The 18,818-nt window shown below is 43.0% G+C and overlaps 2 protein-coding genes across 3 annotated transcripts; one reads left to right on the forward strand and one right to left on the reverse strand.

Moving 5' to 3' along the window:
* Positions 1-2,533: 2,533 nt before the first annotated feature.
* Positions 2,534-4,736, reverse strand: LOC135500930 (transcription elongation factor S-II-like). Its single transcript, XM_064792629.1, has 2 exons — positions 4,527-4,736; positions 2,534-4,213 (listed from the first exon to the last, which is right to left on the reverse strand). The coding sequence occupies exons 1-2, from the start codon at positions 4,633-4,635 to the stop codon at positions 3,414-3,416; spliced, it is 909 nt and encodes a 302-aa protein (XP_064648699.1). The 5' UTR covers positions 4,636-4,736; the 3' UTR covers positions 2,534-3,413.
* Positions 4,737-5,045: 309 nt separating this feature from the next.
* LOC135500937 (Fanconi anemia group J protein homolog) lies at positions 5,046-18,582 on the forward strand. 2 transcript variants are annotated; one of them, XM_064792650.1, is made up of 32 exons: positions 5,046-5,205; positions 5,561-5,677; positions 5,855-5,966; positions 6,261-6,398; positions 6,490-6,611; positions 6,934-7,160; positions 7,365-7,454; positions 7,734-7,827; positions 8,055-8,174; positions 8,445-8,540; positions 9,005-9,140; positions 9,803-9,849; positions 10,068-10,217; positions 10,803-10,972; positions 11,160-11,202; positions 11,385-11,415; positions 11,685-11,749; positions 12,088-12,225; positions 12,564-12,683; positions 12,878-12,949; positions 13,232-13,352; positions 13,552-13,658; positions 13,850-13,885; positions 14,126-14,253; positions 14,369-14,433; positions 14,691-14,805; positions 14,987-15,952; positions 16,379-16,547; positions 16,808-16,868; positions 17,169-17,303; positions 17,625-17,770; positions 18,116-18,582. In XM_064792650.1, the coding sequence occupies exons 2-32, from the start codon at positions 5,582-5,584 to the stop codon at positions 18,143-18,145; spliced, it is 4,146 nt and encodes a 1,381-aa protein (XP_064648720.1). In that variant the 5' UTR covers positions 5,046-5,205; positions 5,561-5,581; the 3' UTR covers positions 18,146-18,582. The 2 variants fall into 2 exon arrangements, with proteins under 2 accessions (XP_064648720.1, XP_064648713.1); XM_064792643.1 differs by having other exon boundaries at positions 14,987-16,547.
* The last annotated feature ends 236 nt before the right edge of the window (positions 18,583-18,818 follow it).

The raw sequence follows: 18,818 nt of genomic DNA on the forward strand, positions 1-18,818 counted from the left end.
TTGGCTACATGTAGCTGGGCATCAACCCTGCTATGCTTCCGGGATATGTTTCAGTTCCTCCAAACCTGTGTACTGCAGTCCTAACTGTCCTCCATACTGTCATAAACACTACTGAACCTGAGATATTTGGAACTGGCATGGAACAAGCTGTCCACCACTGACATGTACAACCTGTGTTGCAGTGCTAGCTGTCCTCCATACTGTAACCAAGATATCAAGGTGACTGCCATGAAACTATTGACATGCACACCTGTGTTGCATGCAGTACTAGCAGCCCACCATATCACCCCAACTTATAAATATATGAGTGTGACTGCAACTAGTTGTCCCCATGTGTTGGTTGCTTGCCGTCATGCACAACCTGGCTGAGGGCATGTTCCAGTTCTCCTTAACTGTTACAACCTATGAATCTAGGCTCTGTGAATGAAGTGAGCTGTCCTCCATACTTTCACAACCTATGAAGCCGGGCACTGGTGCTGAAGCTGGCTGTCCTCCATACTGTCACAACCTATGAATCTGGGTTCTGGTGCTGAAGCTAGCTGTCCTCCATACTGTCACAACCTATGAATCTGGGTTCTGGTGCTGAAGCTGGCTGTCCTCCATACTGTCACAACCAATGAACCTGGGTTCTGGTGCTGAAGCTAGCTGTCCTCCATACTGTCACAACCAATGAACCCGGGCTCTGGTGCTGAAGCTAGCTGTCCTCCATACTGTCACAACCAATGAACCTGGGTTCTGGTGCTGAAGCTAGCTGTCCTCCATACTGTTACAACCAATGAACCCGGGCTCTGGTGCTGAAGCTGGCTGTCCACCATACTGTCACAACCAATGAATCCGGTTCTGGTGCTGAAGCTAGCTGTCCTCCATACTGTCACAACCAATGAATCCGGTTGTGGTACTGAAGCTGGCTGTCCTCCATACTGTCACAACCAATGAACCTGGGTTCTGGTGCTGAAGCTAGCTATCCTCCATACTGTCACAACCAATGAACCCGGGCTCTGGTGCTGAAGCTGGCTGTCCACCATACTGTCACAACCTATGAATCCGGTTCTGGTGCTGAAGCTAGCTGTCCTCCATACTGTCACAACCAATGAATCCGGTTGTGGTACTGAAGCTGGCTGTCCTCCATACTGTCACAACCAATGAACCTGGGTTCTGGTGCTGAAGGTAGCTGTCCTCCATACTGTCACAACCAATGAACCTGGGTTCTGGTGCTGAAGGTAGCTGTCCTCCATACTGTCACAACCAATGAACCCGGGCTCTGGTGCTGAAGCTGGCTGTCCCCCATACTGTCACAACCTATGAATCGGGTTCTGGTGCTGAAGCTAGCTGTCCTCCATACTGTCACAACCAATGAATCCGGTTGTGGTACTGAAGCTGGCTGTCCTCCATACTGTCACAACCAATGAACCTGGGTTCTGGTGCTGAAGCTAGCTGTCCTCCATACTGTCACAACCAATGAACCTGGGTTCTGGTACTGAAGCTGGCTGTCCTCCATACTGTCACAACCAATGAATCCGGTTGTGGTACTGAAGCTGGCTGTCCTCCATACTGTCACAACCAATGAATCCGGTTGTGGTACTGAAGCTGGCTGTCCTCCATACTGTCACAACCAATGAACCTGGGTTCTGGTACTGAAGCTGGCTGTCCTCCATACTGTCACAACCAATGAACCCGGGCTCTGGTGCTGAAGGTAGCTGTCCTCCATACTGTCACAACCAATGAACCTGGGTTCTGGTGCTGAAGCTGGCTGTCCTCCATACTGTCACAACCAATGAATCCGGTTGTGGTACTGAAGCTGGCTGTCCTCCATACTGTCACAACCAATGAACCTGGGTTCTGGTACTGAAGCTGGCTGTCCTCCATACTGTCACAACCAATGAACCCGGGCTCTGGTGCTGAAGGTAGCTGTCCTCCATACTGTCACAACCAATGAACCTGGGTTCTGGTACTGAAGCTGGCTGTCCTCCATACTGTAACAACCAATGAACCTGGGTTCTAGTGCTGAAGCTGGCTGTCCTCCATACTGTCACAACCAATGAACCTGGGTTCTGGTGCTGAAGGTAGCTGTCCTCCATACTGTCACAACCAATGAACCCGGGCTCTGGTGCTGAAGCTAGCTGTCCTCCATACTGTCACAACCAATGAACCGGGGCTCTGGTGCTGAAGCTGGCTGTCCACCATACTGTCACAACCAATGAACCTTGGTTCTGGTGCTGAAGGTAGCTGTCCTCCATACTGTCACAACCAATGAACCCGGGCTCTGGTGCTGAAGCTGGCTGTCCCCCATAATGTCACAACCTATGAATCCGGTTCTGGTGCTGAAGCTAGCTGTCCTCCATACTGTCACAACCAATGAACCTGGGCTCTGGTGCTGAAGCTGGCTGTCCTCCATATTGTCACAACCTAGGATTCTTGGCTGTGTGGCCGTCCTCCTTAATGCCAAAACATATGAATCTGGGCTGTATGCTCGCCTCTAACAGTGAAGAACACGACCAATAATTTTTAAAGCCAACAACAAGGACAACACAAATTAATCATGAGACAGAGACAGACGTTTTATTCACTTGTAACCAATAGAATTACATTGTCAAGATGTCTTGACACAACAGTATTACTGTCAAAAATTTACAAACTTTGTTTTGTAAAAGACATGTGGTTTATCAAATGCAGGTCAGCTCATGAAGATTCCAGCTTCTGATTGCCAAATGAAATGCTTTCCAAAATTTTTTTAATCAAATTTGACACTTATTAGTACGGTAACTGTCATTATGTTAGCCAATTGAGACAATAGAAAATAAGAAGTCAATTTTAAAAACTTTGTTCAAGTCTGCTGCATGCAACAACTCAACTCTTTTATCTCCTGGAAATAAGTCCATTTTTTCCACACTTTAATTCAGCACATAGTTACACAGAAACTAGTTACATTTGTGTGTGACCTCGGTGTATATACATCCATTTCACAACGAAAACAATTGTAGCAAAGGGTTTGGACATACACAAAAATAACCTATTTTGTGCTGGTTTTTTCTGAGACAGTCTATCTGTATGCCTGCAGACATATTTTACAGAACCAAAAGTTGTCGGAGGTAGACAGTTCAACGTCTATTCTAGACAGAACCCCAGCAACACCTGATTACTCCTACTGTGAACATTTCTGCAAAATATGTACAATAAACTGCCAGTATATAAGTCTGAATAAGACCTTTTAAAAAAGACACACGTACACATTTCACAAACATAGCCAAAGGTTTGTTCACAACACCTGTACATCGCATCACTGCCACACAAATTTCTCCACAGAAGTACAGAAACTTGATCTCAGGATGAAGTCAATCTGTTTTTGAAGTAAGGTGCATGTACACTGTCATTGTATGATGCACACGAAAACAACCCTCAAGCCGGACACTGAATTAACAGAATTTCCACCGATGACCACAATCATTACAGAAAACAAATGTCGTCATAGGCTCATCAGCACTCCTTGTCTGAACCTGGTTATAAGAACACCGCCTCTTGCCACATTTCCCACACTTTAATAAATCGGTCTGCGTGCCTGTTTGAACTGCCATCTGGTGGTCATTAATGGCCTCTTTCGTAAATTTCTCTCTCAGTTTTTTCATGGCATCATTGGCCATCTCCTCGGCAGTCATGACAGCAATTTTCTCAGGTCTGATGTTGCCAAGCAAGACATTTTCCTTCAGTTGTACATTTTTGGAATCTTTCAGATTGGCAATTCGACTTCTCACCCGGTTTTTATACTTCATGTCTGTGTTCATCATCTCAGTATAAATGGAATCCTCGATGGCAATGGCGATTTCTTCTGGATCCATTGCGCCTTCCAATGGAGTCCCCTCTGGTAAGACAAGTGCATTTTTCAACATCTCACGACATTTTAACCGCACACTGTCTGTTGTGTCCGAATTCTTCAAAGAGAACGACGACTGTTTTGGTGGTGGTGTATCTGTCGATGATTTCCTGGACGACACTTCACCAGACGTACTCGATATACTGTCTTCTCTCTTCAGAGCCTTATTGTCATCATCGCCACCCTTGGCATTGCCTTGGTCAAGTAATTTTTTCCAGTCTTTGATCAGAGCCTTCGACTGTTTGGCCAAGGAATCCAGCCCTGCCGTCTCACACGCCTTCCTGAAGGAGTTGACCGTCAAGCCGATTCTGGTTTTCTGCAAGACCTTCATGTTCATTTTCATGCCTGAAAAGAGAAAAAAAATAAGAATGCAAAGAGAATCGTCAATCAAAGACAAAACCGAAGAATCCGGGCCTACCAACCATGCCATGGTCGATTGACATCTTTGCACATAGATTAACTTTTTTGGTCAGACTTGCATGAAATAAAAATTTCAAAGAGAAATGCAACTCTGCTGATGATGGTTTTTCAAAAACTTTACGAATCAGGACGGAAAAAAAGGTTTTAGTGTAAATCGGGTATTCTGTGTACATTGACACTGCCCTATACACAACAACAACATTCGTGATTTTACTCAGCGATTCAGTAGTTTTCATACCACGCAAAGTATCCAACATATCTTGAGCTGGACCTTGTTCAACCGTCTCCGAAGACGCCATCTCCTTCAGCTTCTTTCCAATTTTCATTACATCTTCTTCCGAACTCATTTTGAGCAGTTTAGAGATAATAAATAAGCAAATTTGCGGGAGATAATTCGACAGAACTGCTCGCAACAATGGCGGGGTCTACCGCAAAGACACATTCTCCAAACACGCCTACGTTCATTGCTTCGATGCTGCTGTCTGCCTATTTCCTGGTGTATGAATATATAATGAATATTACCGATAGATCATACAATATTTCGCCGATACAAAATTAGTTCCAAAATTTATAGATTAATTACAAAATTTAACAGCATAAAGACAGTTTTTTAACTAGATTTTAACTAGGAAATACAAATTTAAGATACATAGTTATTCATAAAGTCAAATATTTGGTAAATAAAACTTTATTCGGCGAGCGCGCCGGAACTTTTTGGCAAATGTTCAGCTTTAATACAAAATGGCGAGTGCTTCTGTTAGCAGTGTCAATGGCAAGGATTTTTTCTGCAAAAGCGCCGCCAGTGGCGAAATTATGACGTGGCGGCTACTTCGAAAGAAATTTTTATAATTGTAGCAGCAATGTCAATGAGATAAAGCCACTTTATTTTCCACCATGCCCAAAACGAGTACATATGTGTATGCATGTTGTTGTGCATTTGAAAATATAGCTGTGGATGTCCGATACTTTGTTGATAAGCAATCTTTTGGGGAGAAAAAACCAGAACTGTAAAAAATCTGTTTTCGCCAGTACCCGAACACAAATGGTGACTTTATGGTCAACAAGAAGACATTGCCTTATTTGGACTTAATGTTGACAAGTATGATTCAATGATAGAAACAGTTCAATCATCAAGCAACATTGGGATGAAATAGGGCTTTTCAAAGAAGACAAATCGGCACCAGAACAAATTAAGTGCGCACACTAGGAACACTTCAGACAATGCCTATAGAGTAGATATGCCAATAATGTTCATTTTCTGATAACTTCCAGGTGCATTTAACTGTTAAGAAGATGGATGCGAAACTACCTAGAACCATCCCTATTCAGGGTGTGAAGGTTCAGTTCCCTTTCAAACCATATCCCTCGCAGCTCTCCATGATGGCGAAGGTAAGTCTCCTATTCTTTACCCAGGGAGTGAATAAAAGATCCAGCTCCCTTTCAGACCATTCGCCTTGTGCAGCTCAGCATGATGGCCAAGTTGAGTGCATGAGATCTCCAATTCATGGCTAAGTTTGTAAGATTCCACTTAGTGACTTATGTAAATTGTAATGCATTGTCTTTCAGATCATCAAGGGATGTGGGTCTAAACAGAACTGCTTGTTGGAAAGTCCAACTGGAACTGGGAAAAGTTTAGCTCTCCTCTGCTCAGCGCTTGCTTGGCAAACAGAATTTGTAGGTAGGCTGGCCAAGAAGAAACGAAGTGCACTTAGTAATACAACTTTTATGCTCCTCATAAAGTATTTTTGATTTGTCTGAGACATCATTAAACAAAAAGTAAATTGGAAATACTAACTAAAATAGTTAGGAACATTCATCAATCATCTATTCACTCTTTTGTTGCCCCATATGAGCACAATGTCCCTGGGACATTTCATTAGATTTTGAGTTATTCCCTTCCGTTAAGGGCCTAGATTTCTAGCCAACTTGCAGGAAGTATAACTATAAATGGTGCGAAACCTATTTTTTCCAGAAAAGGCTGAAAGTGGTATTGGTAAGCCAAGGGATGATTGTTGTTGCAAATGTCATATCAAGAAATGTACTTCTTCGCCACCGGACTCCAAGTCGGGCCTGGACAACTCTAAGTATTTTCCAGACAATTCCTCACCAGGTATGTGCTATCCTTCAGTTCTTGTATCAGATTGTAAGCAATTTCATAATGGCAGTCCCCAAAGTTTGAATTAATTTATTCTTTTCTTCAGGGCCAGTAGATGTGTCTAAGTGTGAAACATCACTAGAGCTAAAGCCTTCTTCAGATCAGAGTGAAGGCCAACGTGATGAAGATTTCAAGGACCTAGGGAAGAAGTTTAGGACACCAGTGGGGGTAAGTTGGCACGCAAAAGTTTTCCATGTGGCCACAAAATATAATTCTATACTGATTAGGCATTTAGATGCTGGTAAATTAAGTATATTTTCTGATGGGCATGTTTTAAAGGGACACTACAGACAGTAGCCAGGTGGGTCAGATTAAGTGACACAAAGCAGGGTGGTTGCTAAAATAGCCCCCCCCCGTTTTCATCACTTTTTCAAACCAGACCGTCTGTTCTATGTATGAATTACACATAAAAGTCGCCTGCAGACTACCAATAGACCCCCTACCTCCTGCCTCTAGTCCCCCTTTAATATTTACCTTTGTATTTCTGCAGTCCATCTCAAAGTCGAAGAAAAGAACACATACTCCAATATCCTATGAAGTTGACCAACCAGCTGAATCCAAGAAGATTTCTCCTCCTCCATGGAAGATGGAAGTTACAAGTACACGCGCAAACCTTCCCAGTGGAGCTGACAGCAAGGATGGCTGTTGTGCAGATGTGGATGAAGAATGCATGAAGTGTGACTGTGCTGAAAACGCCTCTGAGAAAACCCCTGTCAGGTATGTATATGTTAGGCCAGTCAATAGTGATATCAACACTTCTAAAACTCTTCATAAATTCGAATACTTACCTGAAACCGAGCACATTGGCAGGGCATATGAGCGATATTGCCCCAACGAAGCCCTGCACTGTGTGAGGAGTTAAGTTCTCGTCCGAGATAGTGTTGGAGTGACTTTACATGACCTCAATTTGTTTATTTTCAGGCCTCCTACGATATTCTACTGCACGCGTACTCATCGTCAGATAAAACAAATCACTAGAGAGCTGGGAAGGACGGCTTACTGTGGGACAGAGTAAGTATTACGCGTCAGAGAGCATCTTTAAAACATCTCTCTGTCTATTTTACTGTATGGCTCAGTACAACTTCTGCTGATTGCTATCATATCTGATTGCATGTGATTTGACATGTAAGTTTCATGTCATCTTAGGGTTTTATATCAGGTCAATGGTTCATGTGTTTGTCCAACAAACCTTTCTTCACCGACTTGTTACACAAATACAGTGTTTTATTTGTCAGTGATCTTTCTTGTGATTCCCTTGATTTGACTCATCCATTGTTCTTTATCTCGTAGAATGACAATCTTGTCCAGTCGAGATCACAGCTGTATCAATCGTGAGGTGCTCCAGATGACCAACAGGAATGACGGATGTCGCGAAAAAGTGGATGTGAGTTCATGAGTCAATCGACCACTTTACCTACATATATGGCAAGCACAGTGGCCAAGTTGTCTTCTTCCTTGCATTCGCCAGACAGTTACTCTTTGTTCAGTTAAGTGGGGAGAGAGCTAAAACCCAAACTGTTTGGTCTTAGGATTGCATCCTTCCTTTCAGCAGAGTAGAGCTTGAGGTAAGGGATGCCTTAGGTAAGGGATGCCTTGTTACTCTCTTTTCAGCTTCGTGGATGTAAGTTTTATGAAAAGAGCAAGAACATAACCCAGAAAGTAATCGCAACCTCTGGCCTGCGCACTGCCTGGGATATTGAGGATTTCAAAGATGTTTGTGCCGCACTCATGGTAAGTATGTGCTCATTTTGTTCTTACTACCAATTCTACCAAATATTGCAAGAGTAATTCCTGAAATGTGTCTGGTTACTGGTCTCGTTGACTGCCTTATTAGAGGGATATGTTACTGAACTAGGCCACATGCAAGTTTCTTACCCGACTGGTCCTGAACTTTGAAGCCTGCATGGAAACTTATAGCTTAGGTATCGATTCGACGGATTCCCCTCTGCATTTTCTTTGAGCATCAACCTTGCCTTCATCATATAATATTTCCCTTTTCAGTGTTGTCCATACTTCAGTGCCCGAGAGCTGAAGAACACTGCTCGCCTGGTGTTCTGTCCGTATAACTATCTGATAGATCCTGTCATAAGAGATTCGGTAGGTTCTACAAAATCAGGTGGTTGGTTTTGCTACTGTTCCCATATTTTCATACCTGGTTTTGCTACTTCAGACTTGACACCATCTGCACAAGAAGTTCAAGGAAGTGAGAGAAACCTCTGTCCCTGCAACATTGAGACATTGAATTGACGGAATGCCCAGAACTATCAGCTCTGGGGAAGTAGTTCTGGCAATCCAGAACGTGCATCCAGGACCAGCTTTACGGTGACCAAGCCAAACATGTCGGAATAGCATTATGGTAGCCATCGGCCAACACCTGTTGTGATGCCTTCTGGATGAACTCGGGTGTGGTTATGCTGATCAACAAAGTGCCACAGTCACACTCATCCTTAGCATAACTTGGGAAAACCTTGGCCTGAGCTATTGGTAAAGAGAACCCAGTCTAAACATGAGGCATGGTTTTCATGAAAGTATCTCTTGTTATGGAATATGCTTTGTTACAGATGGAGATCACCTTAGACAATCAGATTGTCATCTTGGATGAAGCTCATAACATTGAGGACTTTGCACGTAGTGCGGCGAGTGCTGAGTTTACAGAAGACCAGCTGGCAAAGGCATCTATTGACTTGTTGGATATGGGTAAGCTTGAGTTGCTCCGAGTGGGAAAATCCCATTTTGCCAAAGAATTCAGACTGTTGATCAGCTCAGAGTTATATATGAGAGGTCTCCCAACTTATCCCATATGATCATGAATTCCATCATCACCATTGCGAAACCCATCTTTGTACCGTATTTTCCGGCGTATGACCCGCGGCTTTTTGCCCTCAAACAGGCCCAAAAAGTGGGGGTGCGGGTAATACAAAGGTGCGGGTCTTGCGTGGATTCTGAGAGGGATAAGCCCCAACCCCAAAGAAAAAAAAGGGGACCAAACTGGTTACTTGATAAGGATTTATGTCCATCGTTTTCGCATTGTTTTCAACCAATATTTCCGCCATGATCGCATAGTTTGTGGTGTCTCCGCTAGGGAAAATAGTTACGGCCATGCTGGAATTGATCCACTTTGGTTAACAATTAAAAAAAACATGGCGGTTCTAGGATGTCAACATCAATGAATGGCTTACTATTTTTGGAGAATGCGGGTCTTGGAGCAGTGCGGGTCATAATCAGGTGCGGGTCTTGCGTGGCTTTAGGTAATGGTCAAAGGGGGTGCGGGTCATAGGGCAGTGCGGGGGATAATCCGGAAAATACGGTATTTGGATTTACCTTTCCTGTCATATCATGTATTTGGTACTTCTTTTCAGTCAATGAAAACGTCAAGCCTTTGAACCATGCAGCCTTGAAAGACATGGTGAGTGTCCTTGATTCCATATCATTTTCAAAATCAAATCAATATCATTGAGTGCTATAAGTGATCTGAATCTGATTCAGAATAGATCTATACATGTGACACACTTGGTTTGATTCGTTGGATTGATGTTTGTTGGGCAGTGGGTGGCTAAGAATCCTAGAGCTACAGCTATATGATTGGCAATAATGTTGTATAGAACTGAGGTTGGTGTCTTTTAGGTTGACAAAATCCAACGTGTTGTGAAGGACAATGGCCAATACCTGAAAGGGAAAGGCTTTGATGAGTGGTCCAAATTTTGGTCTGGGCCTGAACTGGTGGTGATGCTGAATAGAATGGGACTTGGCAGTGAAAACATTGATGCCCTAAGGGTAGGTAAATCAATCTTCTCATATAAACAAGTTCATGTTCTCTGAGATCATTGGGCTTGAAAGTACCCTTGGCAGTGAAAACGTTGATGCCCTAAGGGTAGGTAAATCAATCTTCTCATATAAACAAGTTAATGTTCTCTGAGATCATTGGGCTTGAAAGTACCCTTGGCAGTGAAAACGTTGATGCCCTAAGGGTAGGTAAATCAATCTTCTCATATAAACAAGTTAATGTTCTCTGAGATCATTGGGCTTGAAAGTACCCTTGGCAGTGAAAACGTTGATGCCCTAAGGGTAGGTAAATCAATCTTCTCATATAAACAAGTTCTGTTAATGTTCTCTGAGATCATTGGGCTTGAAGGTACCCTTTCCATAGAACCCCGGCAGCTATCAGCCACAGATTGCAAGTAAGTTGAATCTTGACAAATTCCTTGCTGGCGATTCTCCTCCAATCTGTCACTGAATGCCATACCAATGCCACGTGATATTACAATTTCTGTCTTAATCGAAGCAATTTCATTGTGGGGGAATTCTGATAGCTGTGGACTAATGCAGTCTCCAGTCCTCATTTTGAAATGCTTCTTTCAGCGCCATTTTGTAATCATAAATGAGGAACAAGACCAAGATGAAGTCCGGAGGAAGAATGCCAGGGGTCGCATTGTGAAATTACCTAATGCAACTATGATGGTGCTCAAGAATCTGTTTGTGGTGCTGAGGTTTATCAACAAAGAGGACAAAAAATACCTGGATGACTATAGGTAGGAGAAAAGTTTTTTGTTGTTGTAACTCATTATCAGATGTTGTGTGCTCAATATCCTCTAGTGATAGCCTATTAGTTTTCATCGGACAGTCCTGAAGAATACAGGGCAAAGGATGGTCTTCGAGGTGCCTTCCCTACTCATCAGAACCTCACATCGATGACTCAGTACGATTTCTGTTTTGCAGGCTTGCTATTGTCAAGAAGAAGGAGTGGCGGAGTGGGCCAACAGTGAGTACATTTTGGAATCTGCTGTGGCTTTCCTTTAAGAATCAGTTGCTCTTTGAAGTTCTTCAAGGCAGGATAATCTTGGTGATCATTTAAGACAGTTTGTTTCTACCATAGCAATAGGTCCTGAATAGTGTCCTGATGAAAAATTGGTGTTAATAATCTACACATTTTCTACTTTCCAGGATGGTAGGTGGATGAGTAAGAATAATAGAGGTAAGTTTTTCTGCAGTTTTACAGTTACCTATCATAATTTCTACTTTTTTGGTTCGTTTTGATGTCGATAGCTTCATCCACTTATTTCGTTTTCCTGCGCTCTGTGAATTCGTTTAACTTAATCTGACCCACTGGGCTCCTGCCTATAGTCCTTTGAGTTTCCCGCGATAAACTAACTTATCTTGTTTTGAACAACCTGGCTCTAAAGTGAAAACAACTTGTTGTATTCTGTTCACCTGATTTCTTATTTTGATTGTGTGTTGTTTCAGGCCTCAACAACCCCCAGCATGTCTACCCCTGTACATTGTATTTCTGGTGCATGAACCCTGCTGTGGTAAGTTCAAAGATTTCATCCGCCATTCGCCATCTTGGTGGCCTTGATTTTCAGACACTGCTATTTACATATTGTTATTATTTCTACCGGGTAACCAAGAGAGTGTAGGGTCAGTGTTGGACTTCACTGGTATAAAACATCTACTGCATGAATCTGCACTAGGCCACCAGTGACTAAGGTACATGTAGTTTTAGTTGAGTACACTTTAGTACTTCACCAGAAGATTTAGATAACCATATTCTTAACACTTCATGTAGATTCTTAAACCTTGGTAGAACCCTGTGACACTGGCTGTTTAACTTTAGACTCTTTTCTGACTGTAATACGGAACTTTGCAGGCCTTTTCTGACCTTGAGTCTGTGCGCTGTCTGGTGTTGACAAGTGGCACCCTGTCTCCATTGAAGTCATTTGAATCTGAGCTGGGAATGCCCTTCCCGATTCAGCTGGAGGCCAATCATGTCATCAAGCCAAATCAGGTGAGTGATTCGACCACTCGGTAAGAAATTATTCGATGACAGAAGAACCCGCTTGAAAGGTGTTGGGAAAGGAAAGTCCTATGTGCACACTCTCTCCTGAGATAGTAGATTAGGTCAGCAAAGACATGAGTATATCCATTTCAGCCTTCTTGTTATGGCGGACAGAGCATTGTGCCAGTGCAGGATTGTCCCAACTTCTCAGCCCACGAGGCCAAAGGAAGCAGAACTGTAGACCAAGTTGTGGGGATCACTTTGCCCAAACCACCGCCTGCCTCTCGTCGAACACCGAAGAAGAAGGTCTTATTTTATTCTTTCTTTCCAATCCTTGATTTTATCAGGTTCTGGTGGGCACGATTGGTAAAGGACCAAAGGGAGGGCAATTGCTGGCTAGCTATCAGAAGTCGGAGACCTTTGAGTTTCAAGACGAAACTGGAGGAACCATCCTTCAGATATGCAGGGTAAGTGACTCCGAAGCATTAGATCAGCTGCATCTAGTCTTGAGTTTTGGGATGAAAAGACTCATCCAGTCAGACAGAAACAGGAACATAGGAACTGTGTTTCGTGAAATCCTTTCATATTTGGCTTGAATATAAGAACACCTTCGTCAAATTGCAGCACAGATTGTTTTTACTTGATCCTTCTTTTCTTTCAGACAATTCCCCATGGTGTCCTCTGCTTCGTCTCTTCTTACAAAATGCTGGAGAAACTCAGGAGTAGGTGGCAGGTGAGGTTGATTCAATGAAGGTAGTAATTGCCTCCCAAAGTCATTTCTTCCCACTAATCAAAGTTTCAAGTCCTTCAAGGATTGTACTCCCCAACATCTTCACAAACACCACCTGAGTGTAAGATGAGCTGGCAACAAACAAACAGGGAAAAGCTAAAACCATGCAGTCATTGCTGTACTTGCAAATGTACCAGTCAAGTGACGCGTAATAGGCATGTTGTGTTGAATGATTTAAGGTGATCTTCTCAATGGAGTTAAGGTACCATTCTGTTCTCTTTTCAGGCGACTGGTCTATGGTCAGACATCCAGGATGTCAAGTCAATCCACTGTGAGCCAAGGAAGTCAGATGTTGAAGACTTTGATGAGGTCATCAAGAACTTTTACACTGCTATCCAACTATCAGGTAAAATTAACACCTCATTCAGTCAGCTTTTGGTGAATGCTAGACGATCCACCACTCAACCTTTATCAACCAGTTGAGCAGCACTGGCGATTGATTTCAGCTCAGGTCATGTTGATCTCTGCTTGGCCTGGCCTCTACCTATTAGTCTACTTCAAAATGACGTGTATTATTGAGATTCTGATGTTATTCTTGCCTACAGAACGTGACAGTAGTCAGTATAATGGAGCCCTGTTGATAGCCGTCTGCCGTGGGAAGGTCAGTGAAGGCATTGACTTCTCGGATAACAACGCGAGAGCAGTCATAACTGTAAGTATATCACCATGGAAAAAGTGATACGAGAAGTCAAGCTAACATAGAGTTTCATGGACTAGTCTCCACTGTAAAAATTAGGGCACTGAAAGAGTTGGCCTTTTGGTCAACCATGAAATCTACATCATGTCTTGTCCCCATTTATGGTACTTGAGTTTTATATCCATCTGAATACTCATATCTTTCAGATCGGTATCCCTTTCCCAAGTATAATGGATGCACAGGTAAGAAAATTCCACATCTTTCATCACTAAGAATAATTTAACTTCACCAATTGAAGTGATGAAGTAGCTTGCCCAAAATGCTTCCCATCTATTGGGGTCGAGGATTGTGACTAACGTATGGACCATGACCTGGCTTTGCTCTATATTTGTGAATGTTTACCAGGCTGAAGTTCTCACCCTGAACCAACTGATGATTTGTCCTTTCTCATTGTAGAGCTGTTAGTTTATCTTTGACTTCAGGTGGAACTCAAGCGCAAGTATAACGATCAGCACAGTCGCCGGAAAGGCTTACTGACGGGCAGTGAATGGTATGAGATACAGGCCTACCGAGCTCTCAATCAGGCTCTTGGGAGATGCATTCGACACAGGTGGGTGCCATTCGAAATCTGACAACTAAATCTATGACATCTTAAGTTATATCTCGGCTGGTTATAACGGAAGACATTGCAGCTTCACATGACTAAATTGCTCTTTTCATTGCAGGAAAGACTGGGGTGCCCTCATCCTTGTTGATGAAAGGTTCAGCAAGAATCCTAAGTATATCAATGGTAAGACATATCACGCGGTGTTACCAATCGTAAGAGATTGCCTGAGAAGTATTGATATTGACTAATCTTGCAGATAAATGTGGCCCATGTTCGGGAGAATGAAAATGTCCACACAAAAGTTGTGCGACTTTGTTTTGAGCATAAGTTTGTTTTTTTTGGTTGTCACTGGCAGTGAACGAATAATGGCTACTGACTACCATATTTGATCCCCAGGGTTGGATGGTTGTTACTTCCATTTGCTGTTATTTCTTTTTCAGGGATATCGAAATGGCTGAGGTCGAAGGTGACTCATTTCCAGAACTTCCCTGACATCCGACAAGCCCTGTCCAGTTTTGCTGAGGAAATGAAGACGACTGAAGACTTGGACATAACGTAAGTATCAGATTTCAGAACTGAACTTTTGAATCACTGCATTCAGTCAGACCTCCAATCCAAATTTGTAATAGGGTGAGGACATCTGTTAATCAGCTGCATTCTCCTGGTTTCGGATTGTTTTGAAATGCTGCAATCATTTTTTAATGAAATAGTCAAACCTTGTATCCTTCCGTTCCAGTTCGTCGTCTCCAGTGACTGACGCAAGCATCAATGTGTCTCAGAGCTTTGCCAACACACCCGACGTCTCACGTGCCAAGTCCAACTTTTCCTCGCCTGACCTCCGAGTACACAACAGCGCTAAGCCAAAAGATATCTACAGTATATTCACACCAACTACGACCAAGGTGAAGGTGAGATCGGCTGGCACAGCTTCTGCACCGGCAAAGAACCTTCGTGCCAAGTTCAACCAGGGGCCACAAGCTTGCAGCACACCCATGTCTAAACCAACTCATGCTGAACCAAGCTCTTCGTCTCAACCCTGTGCCTCTCAACTGTCCACTAATGCCTTCAGCAACTTACCCGCTGAGCTCATGAAAGCCCTTTCACCAGAACTTCTCGCCCAGTGGAATCGCTTTTTGACCACCATTGGTGGTGAGCCAGTGTTTGTCACAAAGAAAAATGATCAGGGCAAGGATTGCTATAGCCCTGCGATTTCCAAGGATGGTAAACTGTTCTTCATTGCGTTACCTCCTCAGGCAGAACCAGCCATTGTGAGTGCATCGTCGGATGCAACAGTTTCACCAGTGACTGCAATGAACTCGACAGTTGCGTCTGCAGTCACCTCAGATACTGTACCAGCCGTGGTTAACCAAGGTGCGAACTCTGATGGTGTTGATCAAATAAAGGACAAGCATACCACCTGTGGTAAAGAACCAAGTCCCAATGACAAAGAAGCCCTCATAGTGTCAGACCAGACCAGTACCGATGGAAAGAGATCAGTGCCAAAACGAAAGAAAAGACAAAGAGGTGTCGTATATGAAACACCTCCAAAGGGGGAACGTACTGTGGTTGATCCGACAAGCCCAGCTAGAGGTATCAATGCTAATGTCAATGATGGGGGTAAGGACAAAAAAGTGGAGGCCGAAAACCTGGAGGTAAATGATAAAATGGGTACAAGTACACACATGGAGTCGGGAAATGATACGTACGTGCCATATTTGTACACTGGGATTAGCTCAAAAAAGATAGAGGATGTTAGTACAGATAAGCCAGTGTCTGTTCCGGGGAAGAAAAAACTCTTCAAGTTCGTCAATATTCCAGACTCGTCTTGTAAGGAAAAACACAAAACATGTAAACCAGAAACAACTGTAAGTGTGCTTTCGGACAAGGCCTCGGCTGCTAAAGACGTTTCTGGTGTCTCTGATGGGGATCGTGGCACGAGTCCTCTCTTGTTTGATTCAGAATCAAATGATGCCTGGCAATCAAAGAATAACGACACAAACCCAGCACTGTCCTCTACAGCTTTAGAAACAGCAAATGGGAGGACTTGTATGAACATTACCGGTACGACCCCTGATCCTGTTCCTGTGAATCGAACAAATACTCGGATAAGTCGACTTTCCAAATTCAGGTATACGAAACAGTCGAGTAGTATGCTTGAAAATGATGAGGAAAAAGCTGAGGAAGAGAGCGAGATTGTGACGAAGAGAGGTCGTAAAAGACGTGGGTCGTCCACGAACAAGCGAGAGGCAAAGAAACAGAATAAAGATCTCCTTGATCAGGTTGATAACATGAAAAAGGTTGGTTCAGAGTTTCATATTAACCTTAAAACTTGGATTCTGATGTTGATACCTATGCCAATGCTTAAGACAACAAAAGTGTTTCAAGACTGAGGACTTTGTGTATTATGATTGTTCCTGTTCTGACACTCGTCTTGGGTTGTTCAAGAATCAACTGATCATCATGATGTGTGCATTGTTTGGGCTGATTTATACTTCTACGCCTTCGGCCAGTCTACTTGTTACTACATGTATACAGGTGTTGTCTTGTCTACTTGCAGGAGAATGACTTGATGTGTCAACAGTGCAGACAGATAGTGACGTCTGCTGCGGAATGTGGTGGTAAGTTCCACAGCCTTAAGCTTTCTTCTGATCGTTCTCTCCTACAGAACCAGGCCTATGTCTCTTATTAACCTGGCTGTCTCCTCTTGTTCCTCATGCTCCCGAGAGCTTTGTCTCATTAGATGCACTCTTCAACCATGTGGCCAGTCCAGTGATATGGAATAATGTAACATCTATTTTATGTAGTATTACTGGCTCTTTTTGTTTGGTTGAGACAACATTGGAAGTCATGATGTTTCTGCTATGTTTTACTCCAACTTCAGTCCCTTTTTCTAATCAAGAGGGTGTATCGTTTTTCAGTTGCCTCCTTTCAAAGAGAGACAAGCCCATCGTTTATGTTGAAGATTGGAATGAAGTCCAAGGAATCATATGTTTTTGATAAAACACACAGTTCACTTCTGTTCAAACAGTTGGAGACTCATCTTGCCAATTCAGGTATGTCATTACAGTCTCCTCAAAGGTTTGTCACTGTGAGATGGTGTTCCATTGGATTGCAATGTGATTGTCTCTGTGAGTCTCATTTGAACTTATTGACATTACTTGCCTGAGTTTGTGGGATGTGGCAGATTGTGAGACAGGGACTTGCCAGATGTGCCCACACACTGATGCAGTTTACTTTCAATGAAGTATAATGTCGATTATGTCAATGTACACTGTACTCTTTATTCTCCTCTGTACTGCTGTCAGTTGGAGTATTAGACTGCTTTCAATTATGTGATGTGAAATATGTAATGAGGGGATGAACTCCTTCTTCAGGCCTGTATAACTGTTACTGGAGTGCAGACGATGGGTGCTGTGTGCAGTATATGGTGTGTAAGAGATGTAATCGAGAGATGACTCTACCCATTGGTGCTCAAGTCTTGGCTGCAGCTGATGGGCCATGCCGGTGTAAAGTTGGGCAGGTAAGATGGTATTCTGGGAAATGCCCACTTCTATGAGTCTCCACAAGCCTCGGTTTGTCGTCCAGCACCATGAGCCTTGGCTGGATGATCATGACACCCAGGTTATCCTCACCTGAGGGCAGGGGCTAGCATTGTCACATGCACCACATGTTCTAAGAATTTGACACTGTTATCAAGCATTTTGAGGAAGAAGGTATAGTATCCTTGTCCATTGCATTGCTACATAGCCACTAGAAGCAGTAAGTTGGGAGACGAATACATATTGAATATGCGTATACTGTACTGTATGTTGCCAGGTCAAGATAGTGCCAAGGAATACTCATTGTCTCAACCTTTCTGTTTCAGATTTGGCTGTCCAGTGAGGCCTTCCATTAGGGCTGATAGATGCATGATCAAGTGTCGTATCAACCTTGCATGAGCTGACTTCAGATTCTGAAAGAGGATGTACTGCATGCTTGTAAATTGGCTTCAGATGAACTGATATTTCTTGTAGTTTCTTGTGGGACACCAGTCTTTGATGGATATCCAACTTGGACTTGGCCAGAACTGGATTACTCCTTGTTTTGATTGATTTGAGCATGTTTAAACATTCCTCAAACCTTGTAAAGTAGCTTGTGCTATGACCGATAGGAAAATACATGTTTTGTCCTCGAACATGATTTCTCAGCTTATAATAAATTTGGTATGTGACGACATGAGCAGACTGTTGACTATGTAGTGAGCTGAAAGTGTCTCTAAGACTGTTATTTAGCATGGTTTGTGCTTCATTATTGTGTAGATCATTAGTCTATGTTGCTTTTGTAATGTCTCATTCTATATACGATGCTTCTAATAAACTGTGATAATATTTTCATTTCTAAACTGGGTTGTTTTTCATCAGTTCTTTGTTGGTTCAACCTACAACTTTCAAATTCATTCTGCTCTGTGACTAACAGTATGAAGGTCTGCCTTCTCATCAAAGGAACCACCTATTGAGAGACAAAAGGACAAAATTAGGCAGAGTAACTTTCATGGCTGCTCTGCATGCAGAAGTCCTGGCTCCCCCAAA

This window comes from Lineus longissimus, chromosome 2, assembly GCF_910592395.1.
Source record: "Lineus longissimus chromosome 2, tnLinLong1.2, whole genome shotgun sequence".
Taxonomy (NCBI): domain Eukaryota; kingdom Metazoa; phylum Nemertea; class Pilidiophora; order Heteronemertea; family Lineidae; genus Lineus; species Lineus longissimus.

Excerpts from the sequence above, each read along its gene's own strand:
- LOC135500930 (XM_064792629.1), bottom strand. The coding sequence starts at position 4,635 with ATGAGTTCGGAAGAAGATGTAATGAAAATTGGAAAGAAGCTGAAGGAG. Across the intron at positions 4,214-4,526 it reads TATGTTGGATACTTTGCGTG|GCATGAAAATGAACATGAAG; the intron begins GTATGAAAACTA and ends TTCTCTTTTCAG.
- LOC135500937 (XM_064792643.1), top strand. The coding sequence starts at position 5,582 with ATGGATGCGAAACTACCTAGAACCATCCCTATTCAGGGTGTGAAGGTT. Across the intron at positions 7,161-7,364 it reads TCTGAGAAAACCCCTGTCAG|GCCTCCTACGATATTCTACT; the intron begins GTATGTATATGT and ends GTTTATTTTCAG. Across the intron at positions 13,659-13,849 it reads ACGCGAGAGCAGTCATAACT|ATCGGTATCCCTTTCCCAAG; the intron begins GTAAGTATATCA and ends CATATCTTTCAG.